This window comes from Muscardinus avellanarius (genome assembly GCF_963383645.1).
Source record: "Muscardinus avellanarius genome assembly, chromosome: 12".
Lineage (NCBI taxonomy): Eukaryota > Metazoa > Chordata > Mammalia > Rodentia > Gliridae > Muscardinus > Muscardinus avellanarius.
Window position 1 is genome coordinate 13009644 of NC_137798.1, and position 23098 is coordinate 13032741.

The 23098-nt window shown below is 42.2% G+C and overlaps 1 protein-coding gene across 6 annotated transcripts in view; it reads right to left on the bottom strand.

Annotated features, from left to right (window-relative positions):
* GOLM2 (golgi membrane protein 2) overlaps positions 1-23098 on the bottom strand; it is a gene marked incomplete at both ends in the record, with an annotated part of 57566 nt that overhangs the window by 25028 nt on the left and 9440 nt on the right. For 4 of the 6 annotated variants that reach the window (XM_080706818.1, XM_080706815.1, XM_080706817.1 and 1 more), the window contains 5 exons: positions 5752-5832; positions 7371-7512; positions 11244-11334; positions 13654-13756; positions 17042-17096. In XM_080706818.1, the coding sequence (XP_080562944.1) occupies positions 5752-5832; positions 7371-7512; positions 11244-11334; positions 13654-13756; positions 17042-17096 (472 nt within the window). Of the gene's footprint in view, positions 1-5751; positions 5833-7370; positions 7516-11243; positions 11335-13653; positions 13757-17041; positions 17097-23098 lie in introns of all 6 variants that reach the window. The other 2 variants (XM_080706816.1, XM_080706813.1) reach the window with 1 other exon arrangement.

Genomic DNA, 23098 nt, shown 5'->3' on the forward strand with positions numbered 1-23098 from the left:
TGGTTACTAATTGATTCATTGTTTTTGTGGTCCTAGGGACTAAACCCAGGGCCTTGTGCATGCCAAGCAAGTACTCCAGGACTGAGCCATACCTCTAACCATACTAAGTGATACACTGTAGTATTCCTTATAGATTTTGGTGATAAACAAATCTGACCAAAATGTAAACTCCATGATAGTATGAACTCTGTCTTGTTGACTACTATATCCTCAACACCTAGAAGAGTGTCTAGCTCAAAATAAGAAGTCAACAAAGATTTGAATAAATAAATAAGTGAATCTCTTCAGATACCTAAAATTATAAATATGGACAAATTACATGAGGCAACTGTTTATTTATTTATCTATATTTATCTACTTATTTATTTACTTATTGGTACTGGGGATGGAACCCAGGGGCTTTCTACCTCCGGGCTACACCCCCAGACCTATTTTATACTTTATTTGGAAACAGGGTCTCCCTAAGTTGCTGAGAGCCTCACTAAGTACCTGAGGCTGGCCTCGAACCTGTGCAGTCCCCCTGTCTCAGCCTCCCAAGCGCTGGGATTACAAGCGTGCGCCAACACACCCAGCTGTTAACTGTTTATAAGCACTGGACAGCTAGCAGCACAGATTACGGTTTTTGAAAGAAGGGGGATACATGAATGGAAGGTTTAGTGAGTGGAGAAGGTAGAAATCACCAGAGTTGGGGTGGCTGAGGTGGCTGGATGTGGATAAACAGAAACTTTCATCTATTACTGGCAGAAGAATAAACTAATACCAATATACTTACACCGAAGATACTCTGTGGTATAGGATTCTGCTTCTAATTTACATCCTTGTGCAGAGCTTCACAACCATTATACTAGAAAATGTATGCTGGTGTACAGCTGTCAGCAACTGAGTAGGGCCTGACATACCTAGATCCTGACACCTGTCCTCTAGCCAACAGTACCCTCAATTTCAACACACCAAGCTGGGCATGGTGGCATTTAGCTTGCTATTCCAGTACTTGGGAGGCTGAGACAGGAGTATTCCAGGTTCAAGGACAGCCTCGGCAAATAGTGAAACTGTCATCAGCCTAGCAAGACATTGTTTCAAAATAAAAATAAAATAAGGCTAAAGATATAGCTCCAAGGTAGAATACATAGGGTTCAATTCCCAATGCCACAAAAAAAAAAAAAGAAAGAAAGAAAATCAACATACCAATAAAGTCTCAGAAGAATCTGGAAACTCTGCCGGGCGTGGTGGCGCACGCTTGTAATCCCTGCGCTTGGGAGGCTGAGACAGGAGGATCGCACGGGTTCGAAGCCAGCCTCAGCTACTTAGTGAGGCTCTCAGCAACTTAGTGAGACCCTGTATCCAAATAAAATATAAAAAAAAGGGTCTGGGAGTATAGCCCGGAGGTAGAAAGCCTCTGGGTTCCACCCCCAGTACCACCAAAAAAAAGAAGAATCTGGAAACTCACATACACAAAAATTAATTCAGAGGAAGCCATCTAATATGCCATGACAATGTACACAATGTTTGTATGTATAGACATTTTTGGCATTAATGCTAATTCATAAATAATGTACATACATTTTTGTGTTTTCCGAGTTTCAAGTGGCTGTGAGTTAACATGACAAGACTATATTATAAAGGCCATTGTGCATTCATTGGCATTTCATCAGAAGTATTACTCACTGCTACTGAGGCCAGGGCTCACATGCTGCACAGGCACCCTTCCACTGAGCCACGTCTCCACCCCTACCCGCCCCCAGGGTTTACTTCTATTCTGAGACAGGGTCTCACTAAGTTGCACAGACTGGACTCATATTGGAGATCCTAGCCCACCACCGTGGTGCATGCCTATAATCCCAGTACTCGGCAGGCTGAGAAGGGAGGTTCACAGGTTCACAGCCAGACTCTCTGCAGCTTAGTGAGACCTTGTTTCAAAATAAAAAATAAAATAGGGCTGGGGATGTAGCCCAGAAGTAGAATGTTCCTGGGTTCAATTCCCAGCACCAAAAAATTAAAATAAAAAACAAAACCAAAAACCACTTCTAGTACACACACACACACACACACACACACACACACACACACACATAAATAAATAATTACTTAATTAAATAAAAATGAAATGGGGTTGAGGGTAATATCTCAAAGGGAAAATGCCCCTGAGTTCAATCCCTGACACCACAAAAAGTAATTAGTTAGTTAATTAATTAATCTGAGTTCCTTCTGCCTTAGCCTCCTGGTATTATAGGCATATATCATTGTGCCCAGCTAAAGCAATATATTTTTTATAGACATATAATATTGGGGAAAATGCATGAAAGCAAGTAACTATCTTGCTCATATATCTGAATACAGTGTTTTATATACCAGTTTAACTTTAAAAAACAGTTTATCTTTTAAAACTGAGTATGGCTTAAAAAATAAATAAGGGCAAGATAAAAACTAATGGCAGCACACACTTGTAATCCCAGCATTTGGGAGGTGAGACAGGAGGATTGCAGTTCGAGGATGGCCTTAGCTGCTTAGTGAGGCCCTTTGCAACTCAGTGAGAGCCTGTTTCAAAATAAAGAATAAAGAATAAAAAATAGGGCTGGGGATATAGCTCTGAGGTAGAATGCCCCTGGGTTCCATCCCCAGTACTGCAAAAAAGAAAAAAAGTAATCAACCTAAAACTGAGTGAGTATAGGACTAGGACGGTGCTAACATTTTAGAATGAAAATGTATGGCTCCTTTCAATATTCTTTAAATTAATGTGTAAATCAGTGGGTTTCTTTTTATTCTTTTTTATTTTGTCAGTGTTTTTCAACCTTAAACACAGATCGAATCACTCGGGGAGCTTGTTAAAACAGACTGCTATGGTCCTTCCCCCAAATTTCTAACTCGAGGAGTTGGAATGAGATCTCAGAAGGTGCGTCTCTAGCACGGTCCTAGGTATGGTGAGGTGCTGAGGCAGAGACGCACCTGAGCTCGGGACTGCTTCACTGCCAACGGCGAAAAGTTTGCTCATTCAGTTTGGTCTTCCCTTCTCTTCCCTTCCACTCTCCCCCCTTTTTTTTTGTACTGACAACTGAAACCAAGGCTTCATACAATCTAGGCACGTACTCTATGACTAAGCTACATCCTTAGCCCTCCATTTTTTAAATTTATTTTTTTGCAGTACTGGGAATGGAATCCAGGGAAATTCTACCTCTGAGCCACACTCCCAGCCCTATTTTATTTTTTATTTAGAAACAGGGTCTCACTAAGTTAAGGAGGGCCTCACTGAGTTGCTGAGGTTAGCTGAGAACCTGCAATTCTGTCTCATCCTCGCAAGTGCTGAGATTCCAAGTATATGCCACCCGTCCTGCTCTCTTCTCTTCTCTCCCTCCGTCCGTCCCGCTCATCTCTCTCCCTTCCTTTGCCTACCTTCCTTCCTTCCTTCCTTCCTTCCTTTTGTGATACTGGGGGAAGAACTCTGGCCTTGCACACTAATTCAGTATTTTCAAATTCATGTTCTGCTTTTTTTTAAAAAAACTGGGGGCCGGGCATGGTGGCGCACGCTTGTAATCCCCGTGCTTGGGAGGTGGAAAGAGGAGGATCGTGCTGGCTTAAGAGACCCTGTTTCCAAATAAAAATATAAAATAGGTCTGGGAGTGTAGCCCGGAGATAGACGGGTTTCCAGGAACCCCAGTACCACCAAAAAAAAACAAAAAAACAAAAAAAAAACAACTGAGGGACAGCACCCAGAGGCATTTCACTTCTGAGCTATACCCCAGCCCTATTTTATTATTTATTTATTTATTTACTTATTTATTTATTTGGTGATACTGGGGTTCCTGAAAACCCTTCTCTCTCCGGGCTACACTTCCAGACTTATTTTATATTTTTCTTTACAAACAGGATATCTCTTAAGCCAGCACAGCTGGCTTGGAACCTGCACGATCCTCCTGTCTCCACCTCCCAAGCGCGGGGATTATAAGAGTGCGCCACCACACCCGGCCCCCCAGCCCTATTTTTCATTTTACAGCAGAGTCTCACTAAGTTTCAGAGGGCCTCATGAGATTACTGAAGCTGGCCATGAACCTGCGATCTTCCCATCTCAGTCTCCCAAGTACTGAGCAGAGGCCTGCATGTTATTGCTTTTGTCCTCACTCTTTTCTTTTCTATTTATTTATTTTTGTTGTTGTTGTTGTTTTATTTTTGCTGTACGGGGGGTGGAACCCAGGGGCATTCTACCTCTGAGCTACACCCCAGGCCTGTTTTTTAGTATTTATTCTGAAACAGGGTCTCACTGAGTTGCAAAAGCCCTCACTGAGTAGCTGAGGCTGGGCGCAAACCGCAAACCTCCTGTCTCAGCCTCCGGAATGTCGATTATAAGCGTGCACTACCATGCCCAGCTGATCCTCACTTTTATTTTAGGGAAATAAACTACAAAATAGAAACCCGTAAGAGTATAGACATAAAAGAATTTAAGAAGATGACAGAACTATCCAAGTACAGAACCAACAGTTCATTCATTTGCACCTCAGCCACTTAAACAATTTCAGATTCATACAACTTACTATAATCACAGAAATAATCACTAAAATGAGAAGGGGAGAAAAAGGCAAGAAGAGGGAAAATGTACTGTTACTTCTGAATTTCCACCATAATAACTGACACTGGCAGGGAGTTGCAGCATCCTCAGCTACTTTTGTAATATTATAGAATAGTTAAGAAATACAGAGATGCACAGAAAACAAAGAGACACGAAGGAAAACCCAAATAGGATAAGATCACAGTAGTGGGACTGGGACATCAAATGAAAATGGGTAAGAGCTGCCACAGCAACGAAGAAAGAGATATACACTGGGCAGAAGCAGCCATTAAGAAAGAAAAAGAATGGGTAAACTCTCCAAAAGCATGGGTTAACTCACTGAAAAGACAAGCCCTAAACCTAAATAACTCCCGTAACTGTATTAGTATTCCAAATCAGCACACCAACAACACTGAGTACAAAAGAAAAGAGCATGGTAAGCCAGGCGCAGTAGCGCAATTTATAATCCCAGGACCTGGGAGGCCGAGACAGGAGGATCGCAGGTTCAGGGCCAGCCTCAGCAACTTCAGGAGGCCCTCCACAACTCAGTGAGACCCTTTTCAAAATAAAAAAATAAAATAGAGCTAGGGGTGTAGCTCAAAGCTAGAACACTCCTGGGTTTAGCTACCAATATCACAAATTTTAAAAAAAATTTTAATGTGAAAGAAAGAGCCAGGCGTGGTGGCGCACGCTTGTAAACCCAGCATTTGGGGGGCTGAGACTGGAGGATCGCAGTTCGCGGACAGCCTTGGCTACTTAGTGAGGCCCTCTGCAACTTAGTGAGACCCTGTTTCAAAATAAAGAATAAAAAATAGGGCTGGGGATGTAGCTCGAGGTCGAATGCCCCTGGGTTCCATCCCCAGACCCGCATTAAAAAAAAAAAAAAAAGTAAAAGAAGAAAAAAGAGCATTGGTATACTTTTAACAAACATAAATGACTCTAAAATAGCTCAACTGTCATAAGTAATGAGTAATCATGAAAAGGTTCAAAAGTTGCTTGTCAACTCTTATCAAAGCAAAATATATTAATAAAACATATTTAGCAAAAAAATTAATAAAAATTATATCCAAAAAGTCCTGGAAATGGGTAATTAGCTAGAAATGTCAATCACACAGATATCTATGGTTTTTCCAAGTTTCACCCCAAAAGAGAATGGAGACACATGAAAAATAATATAATCACTAGAGCTGAATTCACTACGAGTTTTTACTTACCAGTGGGAATATCATCAACTTTTGATAGCTCATTCTCTTCTATTCCAGGCATCCCTGCGTCACCACCTGCTTTGATTTGTTCTGCCCAAGTAAGAGAAAATATATGATTTGTGTATTTTTAGTTTTCTTTTTTTCTCTTCCTCCCTTTTTCCCTTCCTCCCTCTCTCCCTCTTTCTCTTTTCTTTTGGTGTGTGTGTGTGTGTGTGTGTGTGTGTGTGTGTGTGTGTGTGTGTGTGTTTTACTGGGGACTGAACCCAGGGGACACTCTACCTCTGACCTACACCCCAGCCCTTTTTATTTTGAAACAGGGTCTCGACAGTCTACTAAGTTGCTGAGACTGTCCTTACACCTGAAATCCTCGCCTCAGCCTTCCAAGTACTGGGATTACAGAGGCATGTGCCACCATGCCTGTTTGGTACTGGGGATTAAACCCAGGGGCGCTCTGCCACTAAGCTACACCCCCAGGCTTTTTTTTTAACTTCTTGTTTTGAAAAGGGTCTTCCTTGGATTTTTTTGGATTTTCTACTTTGATTTTGTATTTTTTTTATACTTTTTTCGATTGTTTTTTTATGGGGCCAAGGATCGAACCCAGAGCTTTGAGCGTGCTAGGCAAGCGCTCTGCCACTGAGCCAAATCCCCAACCCCGAAACAGGGTCTTAATATGGTACCACATGCTGGCGGGGAATCTGTGATTCTCTTGTTAGGGCCTTTCAAGTCCCGGGATTACAGGTGTGCATCACTGCACATGACTATTTTTTTCTTATATAAATTAAAAATGTTTTGAAAGACAGTAATAATCCAAGCCGGGGGTGGTGGTGCCTGCTTGTAATCCCAGCATTCGGGAGGCTGAGGCAGGAGGATCCGGGTTTGTAGGTAGCCTCAGCTACTTAGTGAGGCCCTTTGCAACTCAGGGAGACCCTGTTTCTAAATAAAGAATTAAAAATAGTAGCTTGGAGGTCGAATGCCCCTGGGTTCCATCCCCAGGACCCACACACACACACACACAAAAGTAATAATCCATTTCTAAAGCAATAGGTTACAGTGACTGGACATCTTTATATTCTGCCTTGGACATAGCAAAAGATTCTGTGTGTGTGTGTTAGTGTGTTACCAGGTGTGTGTGTGTTACCAGGTGTGGTGTGTGTGTGTGTGTTAGTGGGTTACCAGGTGTATGTGTGTTACCAGGTGTGGTGTGTGTGTGTGTGTGTGTTACCATATGTGTGTGTTACCATGTGTGTGTGTGTGTATGTGTGTGTGTGTGTGTGTGTGTGTGTGTGTGTGTGTGTGTGTTTTACTGGGAATTGAATACAGGGGCATTCTAATTCCCAGCTATACCCCCAGCCCTGTTTTTTGTTTTGTCTTTTTGGAAAAGGGTCAAGTTGCGGAGGGCCTCATCAAGCTGAGGCTGGCTGGGAACCTGTGATCCTCCTCTTTCAGCCTCCCGAGTACTGGGATCACAAGTGTGCTCCACGATACCCAGCAGGGTCCAAACTTTAAATGCCGCAGACATCTAATCATACATAAACTAAAACCAAACAATTTTCCTTATGACTGAAAATGTTCACTTCAAAATGAAAAGAAAAAGTCAATATCCTATTAGAACAAAATGGTAAGAATACCTTTCCCCTGTGGGACATGATGGCTGGAGGGTTCTTCATTCTTATCTGCAACATTCTCAGCTACATTTGGAATATTTTTAGGTACTGCAGGACCATTTGTATCCAATTCTTTTCCATCATTTGACTGAACCTCGTGGCCCTCTTGCTGTTAGATAAAGATTTAGTCAAAATAAATATTTTCAGTTCAAATGGTTAAATTATTAACACAACTATTAAACATTTTGAAATAGTTCATCTTTTACAACATGTATCAAAGGTTCAAATCTGGAGATACACGATATACTATTATTTTCTGTTCAGTTTTTATAGCTGATATGAAATTTAAAAATAATTAATTAACACTTTCCAAACTGTCTCTCATAAATGGCCCAAAATGTTTAGCGGAGGGAATTCTCTTGGCTATGCTGAGGGGTGACTCCACGAGGCAGCTTGCTGAGCAGAGTGGGTTTCTGTGATGGCGTACAGTTGGGCACTGCCCTGGTGCTGTGGGCACAGCAGGTCCTCTGTAGGCAAATGTAGGAGGCAGGCAGGGTGGCAAACAGGAGGAGGCTGGCGCATGGACGCCACTTCCAGTGTGACAGGTTGCTGCTGGGAGTGTCAGGCTTGTCCCCAGTGGAAGCAGTAAGGGTGAAAACAGAATCTCCTTCCCCAGGGCACAGCCCCCAGCACAGTGAGGAGGACGCAACACAAGTCACTGCTCCCTCCAACCTGCTCGTCATCATGTGAGCTATCTCGTCACGTCATCTCGGCACGTTATCAAGTCTTCAGGTACGTGGCAGGCTTAACGCGAGTCTACTGATGAGCCAGGGTTCTTCTGTCTGTTTTCTGGGGGCTGGGAGACTGAGCCCAGGGCCTTGGACATGATAGGTAAGTGATCTACCACTGAGCTAAGTCTCCGGTCCTGGGCCAAATCTGAGTCGGCTCCGTGGGCAATTGAGAAGGGAAAGGAGTAAAGTGCGCACGCTTGGGCGCCAGAGAGCTAAGTCCCTCTGGCTGATACTGAGTGCGTATGTCAGTGGTTTGCAAACTCTAAAGCATTACCTAGTGTCATCAGGAATGATACCACGGAAGACCGCAGTAAGGGCTGGGCTGCAGCTCAGCATGCCAAGTGGCAGTTCACTTGCCCCGTATGCCAAGGCACTGTGTTCATCCCAGCACCCCACCCAGTAACACACACGAAGAAATACTGGGCTGGAGATAGGGCGCAGTGCTAGAAATCTTGCCTGGCAAGAATGTAAGGCCCTGGGTCCCATCCCCAGTGTCATAAAATAAAACGAAATAAAATAAAATAAAGAGCACTTGAATATTTATATAAAACCTAGGGGGAAAAAAAGAGCCAAACCTTAAGAAAATGTCATAATGAAGACAAAAGGTAGCTAGCTGGGCATGGTGGCACATGCTTGGAATCCCATTACTTGAGAGGCTGAGAAAGGAGAATCAGCCTCGGCAATTTAGCGAGGTCCTCCACAACTTAGTGAGACCCTGGTTTTTTGTTTGTTTTTTGTTTTTGAGGCGCTGAGGATTGAATCCAGGGGCATTCCATCTAGTTAGACTCTCAGCAACCTAGCAAGACCCTGTTTCAAAACAAAAAATATAGAGGAGCCAGGGATGGTATAATCACAGGAAGATCACAGCTTCATAGTCAGCCTCAGCAAGTTGTGAGGCCATCTGCAACTTAGGAGACTCTGTTTCAAAAAAAAAAGAATAAAATGGGGCTGCAGTATGTAGCTCAGAGGTAGAATGCCTCTGGATTTAATCCCTAGTACCACAATAAATAAATAAATAAATACATAAATACATAAGTTAATTAATTAAAAATAAAACTCAACAAGCTACTGTTCAAAAATAGATTTTTTCTTTTATTTTTTTTATTCTTTTTTTTTTTCTCTCTTTTCTTTTTTCTCTTTGGTACTAGGAAATAAACCCGGGGGCATTTTTACCTCTGAGCTACACCCCTAGTTCCCTAGTCTTTTTTTTTTTTTTTTTTTTTTTTTTAGTACTGGGCATTAAACCCAAGGGTACTCTTCCTTGAGCTATACTCCTACCCCTTTTTGTTTTTTGTTTTGAAACAGGATCTCGCTAGGTTACACAGCACCTCACTACTTGCTGAGGCTGTCCTCGAACCTGTGATTCTCCTGGCTCAGCCTCCCAATACTGGGATTTTTTTTTATTTTTTATTTTTGGTGGTACTGGGGGTGGAACCCAGAGGCTTTCTACCTCCGGGCTATACTCCCAGACCTATTTTATATTTTACTTGGAAACAGGGTCTCACTAAGTTGCTGAGAGCCTCACTCAGTAGCTGAGGCTGGCTTCGAACCCGCGCCATCCTCCTGTCTCAGCCTCCCAAGCGCGGGGATGACAAGCGTGCGCCACCACGCCCGACAGGGATTTTTTTTTTTTGAAACAGGGTCTGGCAAAGTTGCGGAGGGCCTTGCTAAGTTACGGAGGCTGGTGGAGAACCTGTGATCCCTCTATCTCAGCCTCTCAAGGACTGGAATTACAAGTGTGCACCACCACATCCAGCTGGCAATGAATAATTTTAAATATTCTTTTTTTTTTTTTTTTTTGGTGATACTAGGGATGGAATCCAGGGGACTTCTACCCCCGAGTTACACACCCAGAACTATTTTGTATTTTATTTGGAAACAGGGTCTCACTAAGTTTCTGAGAGCCTCATTAAGTAGCTGAGGCTGGCTTCAAACCTTCCCAATCCTCCTATTTCAGCCTCCCAAATTCTGTGATGGCAAGTGTGTGCCACCACACCCAGCTTAAATATTCCTTTTTTTTTTTTTTTTCAGTACTGGGAATGGAACTCAGAGGCATTCTACCTCCGAGCTACATCCCCAGCCCTATTTTTTATTCTTTATTTTGAAACAGGGTCTCAATGAATTGCAAAGGCCCTCACTAAGGAACTGAGGCTGTTCAAGAACCTCGATCCTCCTAGCTCAGCCTCCCAAATGCTGAGATTACAAGCATGCACTACCATGTTACCAACTGTTAAATATTCTTAATAAAATAATTTAGCTTTCTAAATAAAATGTTTTTGATATGGCAAAGGGGTCTCCTAATTGTTTTTTTTTTTTTTTTTTTTTGGTGAGTTTGAGGATGGAACCCAGGGGTATTCGAGCTCTGAGTCACACCCCCCAGCCCTATTTTTTATTCTCTATTTTGAAACAAGGTCTCACCAAGTTGCAGAGGGCCTCACTAAGTAGCTGAGGCTGTCCGTGAACAGTCATCCTCTGATCTCAGACTTCCTAATGCTGGGATGAAACAGGGTGTTGCTAAGTTACTATACACTAGCCGTAAACTTGTAATCTCAGTACTTGGGCGACTGAGAGAGGAGGATCACAGACTCAAGGCCAGCTTCAGCAATTTAGCAAAGACCCTCGGCATCTTAGTGAGACCTTGTTTCAAAAAACTTAAAAATATAAAGGGCTAAAAATTAGCTCAGAGGTAGAACATCCCAGAACTAACATTACCCAAAACTAACAAACAAAAAAGATATTTAAGCTCAAAATTAATTTTAGGAGGTAAGATTGTTCTGGGGCTGCAGCTCAGTAGAGGTGGCCTTGCCTAGTAGGCACAAGACCTGGTTTAGGCCCTGGCATGGGGGGAAGGGGGAGAGGAAGAGTGGGGAGGAAGGGGAAGGAGAAAGGGACAGGGACAGGGACAAGGAAAGGGAGAGAGTGAAGATTACAGTTTTCTTCAGACGGCCAATTTACACAGCAAAAAACTGAATGCAAATCGTTTTTTTAATTAAGCAGGCTGGAACATTTAAAAATATAACACTTGTGATAAAAGTAAATTTTTAATTTCTAAATTATATGACTTATAACAAAACATTTTGATTTAGGCATATTTTTAAAAATTTACCTTTTGTTCCTGCAAAAACTGGTCTGCTAACTTTTTAATATTTTCTTCATGCTGTGCTCTTAATTCTTTGATCTGCTGTCCGCACTGAAAACTAAATTACAAAGTCATTCTTTTAGATTAAATTATGTTGAATTCTCAGTCATCTAGAAGTTGACTTATATTTAGAAAGATAAAACAGTCAGTCAGCAGGGAGAATGGGTGAAAAATGACAATGTACAGATAGAAAACTTACAGAAAAAAATGCGCTATATATGAATCTTTAAATTGGACATAAAGAATATCAGTAAAGTTAACTGGAAAAAAAAAGATAGGTCCGGGTGTAGTGGTGCATGCCTGCAGTCTCAGTATTTGGGAGGCTGAGACAGGAGGATTACAGGTTCAAAGCCAAACTCAGCAACTTACTGAGACTCTGTTTTCCAACAAAAAATAAAAATTCAAAAGAAAGAAAATAAAGGGAAAGAAGGAAGAAAGGTTAGAAAGAGGAAATCAATTCTTATTGTATTATTTTATTTTGGACCTATAAAAGAACAATTATCAAAAATAACTGCAAGCACAAGAGCAAAGTATGACAGAAAACTATTAAACTAATTCATAGTAATAGATAGGAAAGGTTAGAATATGAAAGTGGATAAGGAATGGCAGCTATTCTTTTGTCAAATAGTACTTTAAACACGATACTAAAAGTCTAAATCATAGAATAAGGGGAATGGAAGAAACAAAGAAGACAGAGTAGATCATCAACAGAAAATGAGAAAGCCAAATAAAGACGGTGGCTTTCCATTGCAAAAGCAGTTGAAGGGTACAAAGAGATCATTCATGCAAAAGCAAACATTTATTTAATAATACATAAAAATACTGTTAGCTTTCACCATTCTAAAATGCTTATTACATTAGGTATGGTGGTGCAGGTCTATAATCCCAGTATTGAGGAGGCTGAGAAAGAAGGATCACAGGTTCACAGCCAGCTTCAGCAAGTAGTGAGACTCTCATTGACATAGAAAAACCAATTTTTGTAGTACTAGGGATGGAACCCAGGGGCATTCCACCTCCGAGCTACACCCCCAGCCCTATTTTTTATTCTTTATTTTGAAACAAGGTCTCACTGAGTTGCAGAGGGCCTCACTAAGTAGCAGAGACTGGCTGCAAACCTGCAGCCTCCAGTCTCTACCTTCCAATACTGGGATTACAAGTGTGCACCACCACGACCAGCTGAGACCCTGTTTTATTTATTCATTTATTTGTTTATTAATTATATTTTAATTTATTTTTTGTGGTACTAAGGGTGGAATCTAGGAGCATTCTACCTCCAAGCTACACCCCCAACCCTGTTTTTTTATTCCTTATTTGGAAACAGGGTCTCACTAAGTTGCTGAGAACCGCACTAAATAGCTGAGGGTGGCTTCGAAACTGTACGATCCTCCTGTCTCAGCCTCCCAAGCACTGCGATTACAAGCATGTGCCACCTCGCCCGGCTCTGAGACCCTGTTTTAAAATAAAAATAAAAATAAGCTGGGCGTGGAGGTGCACACTTGTAATCCCTATGCTTGGGAGGCGGAGACAGGAGGATCGCGCAGGTTCAAAGCCAGCCTTGCTGGCTTAAGAGACCCCATTTCCAAATAAAATATAAAATAGGTCTGGGAGTGCAGCCCGGAGGCAGAAGGGTTCCCTCCCCAGGCCCACAAAAAATAATAAATAAAAATAAGATAGAATTGGATGTGTAACTCAAAAGTTAAATGCCCCTGGGTTCAATCCCCAGTGCCACACAAATAAATAAATAAATAAATAAATAAATAAATAAATAAATATATATGGATTTCAAAGAGCCATTGAAAGACTAAATTAGTTTTAAAAAATAAGATAAAAAATGAAAAACACAAGCCAGAAAGGAAGAAATTAAGCCGGCCATGGTGGCACACACTTGTGATCCCAGAATTGGGGAGGCTGAGACAGGAGGATTGTGGTTGGAGGACAGCCTCAGCTACTTAGTGAGGCCCTTTATAACTCAGTGAGACCCTGTTTCAAAAATAAATAATAAAAGCCAGGCTTGGAAGTGCACGCTTGTAATCCCCGCGCTTGGGAGGCTGAGACAGGAGGATCGCGCGGGTTCGAAGCCAGCCTCAGCTACTTAGTGAGGCTCTCAGCAACTTAGTGAGACCCTGTTTCCAAATAAAGTATAAAATAGTTTGGGGGTGTAGCCTGGAGGTAGAAGGCCCCTGGGTTCCATCCCTAGCACCACAAAAATAAATAAATAAAACAAATACTAAAATAATTGGGCTGAGAGTGTCGCTTGGAAGCAGAACACCTCTGGGTTCCATCCCCAGTGCCGCAAAAAAAAAAAGAAGAAGAAATTAAGTACAAAAATTGGACAGCATTTCCTATTTATAAATAGCCGCTGCATGTGTGACCTTACCTTTCATATTCCAGCCTCTTCACAAGGTAAGTGTTGTTCTTCCTGTAGTCCTGAAGCTGGTCTTCTTGTCGGAGAAACTCCTGACGAAGTTCAGCAAGTTGCTCTAGCCACAGAGATGAGAACCAAAGGACCGAGTGTACTTGCTGTAGTCCTTCCTTCCTGTTAAAACTATGGGGCTTTTTCTTTTTTTGCAGTACTAGGGATGGAGCCCAGGGGTATCCTACCTCCAAGCTGCACCCTCAGCCCTATTTTTTATTCTTTATTTTAAAACGGTCTCACTGAATTACAAAGAGCCTCACTAAGTAGCTGAGGCTGGCTTGCGATCCTCCTGCCTCAGCCTCCCAAGTGCGGGGATTACAAGGGTGCACTACCACGCCCGGCTCCTATTTCTTATTCTCTATTTTGAAACAAGGTCTCACTGAGCTGCAGAGGGCCTCACTAAGTAGCTGAGGCTGTCCCCGAACCGCGATCCTCCTGTCTCAGACTCCCAAATGCTGGGATTACAAGCGTGTGCCACCACGCCCAACTCCTATTTTATTTTATTTGGAGTGGTCTCGCTAGGTTGATGAGTCTTGCTACTTGATGAAGCTGTCCTGGAACCTTTGATCTTCCTGTCTCAGCCTCCCAAGTACTGGGATTATAGGAGTGCTCCATGCCCAACTACATTTTATTTTAAAAGCAATATAGTGTGACAAGATTATGTCTGAGTTGGGTAGGATATAGAGAGAAATGTGCCAGGTCATGGTGCATGCAAGCTTCTATCACTTAGATTCTCTCTCTGTTTTATAATTACACAGCACCAGTAAAATAACAAAGAATTACAAGTTTTCTTATTAGGAAGAAAAAAACTAAATTGTAGAGACTATAACTAAAACAACCACTCTCTCTAAATGTATCGGCTTTTTCCTCTGGTACTGGTTATGATCTTAGGGGTGTTCTACCTCCAAGCTCTGCCCTCAGTCCTTTTTTATTTTTGGTTTGAAATAGGGCCTTAATAGGTTGCTGAGAGTTTTAGTAAATTGCTGAGACTATTCTTGAACCTAAATCCTCCTGTCTCAGCCTCCCAAGTGCTGGATTATAGGTGCGAGTCATCAAGCCCAGCTAAACATATCTGCTTTTAAAAAGTAGCACAAAAATCATACTTTCTGGATCTGCTCACCACTCGCCATGGTTATAGCATTCATGGTTTCTTTCTCATTTTAAGTCCTTTTGTCTACTAATTTGTCAAACACTGAAGATCTCATTTCTAGTTCTTTTATTGATGCTACCTCCACATTACCCAAATTTTCATTTTCTCTTTATTTCTTTTACTTCTTTCTTTCTTTTTTTTTTTTTTTGGTGGGGGGTGGTAGTAATAGGGATTGAACCTAGAGGCTTTATACCTCTGAGCTATTATCCCCAGTCAGTTTTTATTTTAAAACAGGATCTTAGTTGTGGAGGGCCTTGCTAAATTGTTGAGGCTGGCCATGAACCTGTGATCCTCTTGTTTCTGCCTCCCAAGTACTAGGAATGCAGATGTACATGTGCCACCACATCGGACTCAAAATTCAATTTTTTTTTGGTGGGGGGTAGGTCTGGGGATGGAACCCAGGGGCATTTGACCTCTGAGCTACGCCCCCAGCCCTATTTTTTATTCTTTATCTTGAAACTGGGTCTCACTGAGTTGCAGAGGGCCTCACTAAGCAGCTGAGGCTGTCCGTGAACCGCGATCCTCCTGTCTCGGCCTCCCGAATGCTGGGATTACAGACGTGCGCCACCACGCCTGGCGAGTCAAAATTCCATTTTAAAGCTCATCATTCCTGTCTAGGGGTTTAAAGTTTCTAGCTATAAGAAATACCATGAAATTCCAAGCTGGGTAGTAAATTAAAACCTGAGCAGATGCTCTCTCATGAGCATCCAATTCATAATGGCTGGTTATGCATGTTTACACTTCATTCCCTTATCATTCGGGCGCGTGGAATGAAATGAAAAACTTGACTACAATACAAAGCCAGCTCAGTCTGACTATCTGAGGATGATAAAAAGAGATCATCTAGTTCTACCTAAAGAGGCTCCAAATGGCAACAGAATAAAGTGAAGTTTAGGAAGTTCTGGATTATGCATTACCTACAGACAAACTAAGAAGGTTTCAACAAGCACAGCTCTGAACCAAAAGGTGTAAGGAGAGGAGAGCTGGTCCTCAGACCTGGACTCCAAAAGGCCAGCAGAAGGTGTGAAGTCACTTAAGCAGAGTTAATGGCTGTCTCCTTACTTGATTTTTTCCCCATAAAAGACTTACTCATATTCTATCACCTCATCTAAGAGAAAATGTGTGTATGTGCTTCAAAATTTGGATTCCTTCATTTATTATAGACTCATCAATTTTCCAGGTTTTCTTCTGGTCTTAAGAGTACCCAAAACATTAAGCTTGGAGCACCTGAACAAAGCACCCCTAGACCTATATGGATCATTTTACTTTTTTTTAATTTTTTATTGGTACATTATATTCATACATCATATTGGGATAAAAAACTTGTCTTTTTTCTTAATTTTGGGTACTGGAGATTAAACCCAGGGGCATTCTACACCCCCAGGCCTACTGTATTTTATTTTATTTTATTTACTTTTTCTTTTGTGGTACTAGAGATTGAACCCAGGAGCATTCAACCTCTGAGATACACCCTCAGCCACATTTTATTTTTTTAATTGGGAAACGGGGTTTCACTAAGTTGTGAAGGACCTATGTTGCTGAGACTGGCCTCGAATCTGTAATCCCCCATCTCAGCCTCCCCAGTACTAGGATTACAGACACGCACGCACACCTGTCTGAATGGATTATTTTGGCACTGTAGACGCAATGCTGAGGGAACACGCTTTACTTTTTCTGTAGAAATCTGATGACCCCTGAAGTTCCTGTTCTATTTTTAAGATTCTTTAAATAATATTTCATTGCATGAACTGTTTATGAACACAAAACAGACCTCAAAGTTTAACTTGCACTTATCACTTATAAAGCAACATGAATTTGTTATTGTATCATGAAACAAACGGATCAGTGTTTTGCCATCAGAGAAGCTTCGTTCAGAAAATTCCGTTTTATTTAGCTACCTACTGTTTCTTAATTCTTAAAGATTTGGGGCATTTAGTGACTTTAATATTATTTTATTCTTTTGCAGTCTTGGGGATTGAACCCGGGGGAATTCTACCTCCGAGCTACACCTCCAGCCCTATTTTATTGTTTTTGGAAACAGGGTCACACTAGGTTGCTGAGAGCCTCACCAAGTTGCTGAGGCTGGCCTTAAACCTGCAATCCTACTGGCTCAGCCTCTCAAGTACTGGGATTACAAGCATGCATCCCCATGCCTGGCTCTAGTGACCTTTATTTTTAATCCATTATTAAGTTTCTTACCCTTTAGATGATGTATGTCTGCCATCTGATATGATATGTTGTTCTGTAGTTTAACCTGAAAAAAAAAAAAAGTTTTCATTTTACTAAAGAATATAGTTGCTCATATTTACTTTTGCTCATATTCACTGTGAACTTGATCATACATGCAAAGAAAAACTCTGGTTTATTATATCCCATCTCATTTCAAAAGGATTAGAATATTGATTTTTGTAATGCTTATTTTAAATTAGTATCAGAACATTCATTTTACTTGTTACACAGTATAATAACTTCCAAAAGTTTTAACACTTAATGATGCTTTCAAAATCTTACCAGAAGACTTCTCATTAATTCCATATCAAGCAAAGAAGTATTTGAAATGTTCAATGTCAAATTAAAAGTAATTAATGCAAACCAGGCGTGGTGATGCATGCTTATAATCTCAGTAGTTGGGAGGCTGAGACAGGAGGATCAAAGGTTCATAGCAGCCTCAGCTTAGTGATACTTAGGCCCTCTGCAACTTAGAGAGACCCTGTTTCAAAATAAAAGAATAAAAATCGAGGCTGGGCGTGGTGGCCCACACTTGTAATCCCAGCATTCCGGAGGCTGAGACAGAATGATCCTGGTTCATGGCCAGCCTCAGCTACTTAGTGAGGCCCTTTGCAACTCAGTGAGACCCTGCTTCAAAATAAAGAATAAAATATAGGGCTGGGGGTGTAGCTTGGTGGTAGAATGCCCCTGGGTTCCATCCCCAATAGCGAAAACAATAAAAATAAAAATCAGGCTAGGGGTGTAGCTCGGAGGTAGAATGCCCCTGGGTTCCATCCCCAGTAACACACACAGGATGAGGAAGTAGCATCAATGTCCTATTCAGGATTTAAAGCTGTGGTCCGTTGTCTCTAGGAATGAGTAGACAAGAACACTAAGAACTTGGACCTAAACCTCACTGAAAATTAAGGCTTACCACCCAATCTAAAACTCAAAATAAGGCTTTGGACAAGCTGAGACCCTGTACACAAAAAGCCTCTCTGTTTCAGTTCCTGTTTTAGATGTAGCTAATTGTAAGATGTAACTAAAATATCAGGACAAATGCATTCTCGCGTCTACTTTAAGGTAACTTTGTGTTAAAAAACATATTCATGGAGCCGGGTTGGTGCATGGCTTGTAATCCCAGCATTCGGGAGGCTGAGACCTGGAGGATCACGGTTCGAGGACAGCCTCAGCTACTTAGTGAGGCCCTCTGCAACTCAGTGAGACCTGGTTTCAAAATAGGGCAGGGGGTGTAGCTCGGAGGTCAAATGCCCCTGGGTTCCATCCCCAGACCAGCAAAAAAAAAAAAAAAAAAACATATTCATACTGATCAAAAACAGCAAAATTAGTGTCAAAATAATTATAATAAGTACTCAATTTGTGTGTGTGTGGTACTGAGAAATGAACTCAGGCATTCTAACTTCGAGCTACACCCCCAGACCAGGGTCCCACTAAGGTGACAAGAGTCTCACTACTTGCTATGGCTGTCCTCGAACCTGTGGTCCTCCTGTCTCTCAGCCAACCTGGTGAGACTGTTTAAAAGCAAAAAATAAAAATCAGATTTGGGGTGAGTTCAATCCCCAATCCCACACACAAATAAAAGACAGAGAGAGAGAGAGAAATCACAGCTTGTCTTGATGAAAGGAGTTCCTTTCTCCTTTTTTAGGGTACTGGGTATTGAACTGAGGGCTATTCTATCTCTAAGCTACACCCCTAGACGGTTTAAATTTTTTTTTTTTTTAATTTTGAAATAGGGTCCAAGTTGCTGAGTTTGGTTTTGAAGCTGCAATCCTCCTATCTCAACCTTACCAGTACTGGGATTAAAAATAAAAGCCTTTTCTGTGTGTGTGTTTGTGTGTGTGTGTGTGTGTTACTGGGGATTGAACCCAGGGGCATTCTACCTCCAAGCTATATTACCAGCCCTAATTTTATTTTTTGTTTTTGAAATAGGGTCTCACTAGGTTGATGAGTCTCACTACTTGCTGAGGCTGTTCTTGAACCTGTGATCCTCCTGTCTCAGCCTCTCAGGTCCTAGGATTACAGGTGTGTGCCCGACCTAAAAGCCTTTCTAAAACCCAAGCCCAATAACTTTATTTCCCGCCTCATTTCTCGCTGCCTTTGTACAGCGGCTTTTCCATTAGCTTCCCATGTTTCCGTGTGTCATATTATCCCCCTGGCATTTCATGTTCTCTACTATTCCTGTCGATCTTCCCAGCGGGATTTGTACAAAAAGCTCGCGTAGTCTTCAGTCAGCAACGGGGACCCATTCCCAATTCCTCCGCTTCCTATTAAACCAGTTCCATTTTGCTAGTCACTGTATCTTCCATATGCCTCAGCAGAGGTGCTGAGATCTACACCATGATCATACAGAGCCCAGTAATTTTATTATTTTGCTCATTTATAGAACCTAGGTGTTCACTGTTAAATTGTTTGCTCATTTTGTGTGGGAGGGTTTACTCGAGGTAGAATCGAGGGATATTCTACTTCCAAGCTATACCCACAGACGTGTGTGTGTGTGTGTGTGTGTGTGTGTGTGTGTGTGCACGCGCTACTGGGGATAGAACCCAGAGGTATTCTACCTCTGAGCTATACCCACAGCTTTTTTTTTTTTTTTTGCGGGTTTGGGGATGGAACCCAGGGGCATTCGACCTCCAAGCTACACCCCCTGCCCTAATTTTTATTCTTTATTTTGAAACCGGGTCTCACTGAGTTGCAGAGGGCCTCACTAAGTAGCTGAGGCTGTCCACGAACCGCGATCCTCTGGTCTCAGCCTCCCGAATGCTGGGATGACAAGCATGTGCCACCACGCCCAGCTCCCCAGCCTTATTTATTCTTTATTTTGAAATATGGTCTCAGTAAGTTGCATAAGGCCTAAGTAGCTGAGGCTAGCCTTGAATCTGCAATCCTTCTATCTCATCCTCCCAAGTACTGGCATTACAAGCATGTGCCACCACACCCGGCCCCAGGGACATTTTAACTCCGAACTACACCCCCAGCCCTATTTTTTAATCTTTATTTTGAAACAGGGTCTCACTAAGTTGCAGAGGGCCTCACTAAGTAGCTGAGGGTGTCCTCAAACCATTGATCCTCCCGTCTCAGCCTCCTAAATGCTGGGATTACAAGCATGCACCACCACACCAGCTTCCCCCAGACCTTTTAAAAAATATTTCTTAGCCGGGCATGCTGACACATGCTTGTAATAAAGAATAAAAAGCCAGGAGTGGTGGCACACGTTTGTAATCCCCGCGCTTGGGAGGCTGAGACAGAAGGATGGCACAGGTTCGAAGCCAGCTCAGCTACTTAGTGAGGTTCTCAGCAAGTTAGTGAGACCCTGTTTCCAAATAAAATATAAAATAGGTCTGGGAGTATAGCCCAGAGGTAGAAAAGCCCCTGGGTTCCACCCCCAGTCCCGGGGGGGGGGGGAATTTTGTGTGTGGCACTGGGGACTGAACCTAATGGTACTCTCTACCTACAAGATACATCCATAGCCCTTTAAAATTCTGTTGTTTTTCGCTGGGCGTGGTGGCGCACGCTTGTAATCCCCGCGCTTGGGAGGCAGAGACAGGAGGATCGCGCAGGTTCCAAGCCAGCCCCGCGCACTGGCTTAGGAGACCCTGTTTCCAAATAAAAAAGTATAAAAAATAGGTCTGGGAGTGTAGCCCGGAGGTAGAAGGGCTTCCAGGAACCCCAGTACCACAAAAAAAAAAAAAAAAAAATCTGTTGTTTTTGAAACAGGGTCTTTCTAAATTCCTGAGGCTCACCTCAAGCCTACAATCCGCCTATCTCAACCTCCCTAGTACTGGGATTATAGGTGTGTATCACCATACCTGATTTTACTTATTTACTTATTTTTATTTATTCTGTAGTATTGGGAATTGAATCCAGAGTCATTCTTCCTCCAAGCTACACCCTCAGACCTATTTTATTTCTTATTTGGAAACAGAATCTCACTAGATTGAAGAGAGTCTCACTACTTGCTAAGGCTGTCTTCAAACCGACAATCCTCCAGTCTCAGCCTCCCAAGTACTAGGATTACAAGCCTGGGCTACTTTCTTTTTTTTGGTTTGAAACAGGGTCTTGCTAAATTGTTGAGACTGGCCTTGAGCCTACCATCCTCCTGTCTCAGCTTCCCAAGTGCTGGTATTGGAGATTGCGCCCCACAGCCAGGCCATTCAGCTCTTTACCTCCTTGGGCTTTAACTTTTCCTCTGAGACACTTCACTTCTTCTGATACCCCCATCATCCAATCACCTTCAAAATGAAGCTTATCTTCCCTTCTAATTATTCCTCCTATGGGTTTTTAAGTTCCTTGTGTCTTAACAGTAATTTGCTTATCTGCTAAATGAGTGTGCCAAAACTTCCCAGCTGCTGAGACACTATTACTGACTGAAAAAGAAGTTTTCTTCACATCAGCACACACACTCACTGTTCAATTGGTAATGATAAAGGAATACTTTCACCTTTTCTCAGTATGTTCAGACAGGTAACAGCAAACAGACCCTAAAAAGTATTATTTAATCTTTTATTTTATAAAAAGATTCTTATAGCTGGGCATAGTAACACTGAACACTTGTAATCCCAGTACTTGGGAGGCTGCGACAGGAGGATTGCGGGTTCACAGTCAGCCTCAGGTACTTAGTGAGAACTTGTGTCAAAATAAAGAATAAAAATAGGGCTGGGGGTATAGCTCAGAGGTAGAATGCCCCTGGGTTCAACCCCCAATATAGCAAAAAAATAAAATAAAATAGAAGGATTCTCATTATCTGTCATTTTTTTTATTATTACTTTAGGTTTTTTACTTATTTCCAATCACTATGCAAGATATGCTTGCAATACACAGCCGGGCGTGGTGGAGCACACTTGTAATCCCAGCATTTGGGAGGCTGAGACAGGAGAATCGTGGTTTGAGAACAGCCTCAGCTACTACTTAGTGAGGCCATGGGGGTACATCTCAAGGTAGAATGCCCCTGGGTTCCATCCGCAGTACTACAAAAAACAAAAAAAGATATCCTTACAATACACAGAAAAATACCAGATAATTATTTTCTCTTTCAAATTTTTTTGCAGATGAGAGTTAGCCATGGATAGATGTGTTAGACAGACAAACACTCATAAACCCAGCCCATACCTTCCCTTATTTACCCCTATGGTCAGGGAAAATGCAATCCAGATTTTAATAAATTCTTCAAAAATCCACAGTGCTAGGCCAGGCATGGTGGTTTGCCCCACAGCCCAGCTATTCTACTTGGAAGGCTGAGACAAGAGGATCACTTAAGCCCAGGATTTCAAGGCCACACTGGGAAACACAGTGAGACCCCATTTATTTTTTTTGGTACTGGGGATAGAACCTGGGTGCACTCTACCTCCCAGCTAATCCCTCCCCACTCCCTTTTTTGTGGTACTAGGGATGCATCCCAGGGGCATTCTACCTCCAAGCTACAACTCCAGCCCTGTTTTTTATTATTTATTTTGAAACAGGGTCTCACTGAGTTGCAGAGGGCCTCACTAAGTAGCTGAGGCTGGCCATGAACCAGGATCCTTCTGTCTCAGCCTCCAGAATGCTGGGATTACAAGTGTGAGCCACCACGCCCGGCTCCCCTGCTCTTTCTGAAGCAGGGTCTCACTAAGTTGCTGAGGATGTTGCTAAATTGCTGAGGCTGGCTTTGAACCTGTGATCCCCATTTCAGCCTTCCAAGTACTGGGATTACAGGCATGCACTACAATGCCAGCCTGCAAACATTTTTTTCCCTTAAAATCACATACATCATCTTATTTCCAATTAAAAAGCCATCTTATTTCTTTTCTTTTTTGAAGGGCTAGCGGGTTCAAACACAGGGGCATTCTACCTCCAAGCTGCACTCCTCACTCTATTTTTTGAAACATGGTTTTGCTAGGTTGATGAGAGTTTCCCTACTTGCCGAGGCTGGCGGTGAAACTGCAATCCTCTGTCTCAGCCTCCCAAGTACTAGGATTAAGGTGTAAGTCACAATGCCCAGTTACCTTATTCTTCTTTATCTCAAACTTTTTTTTTTTGGTGGTACTGGGGATT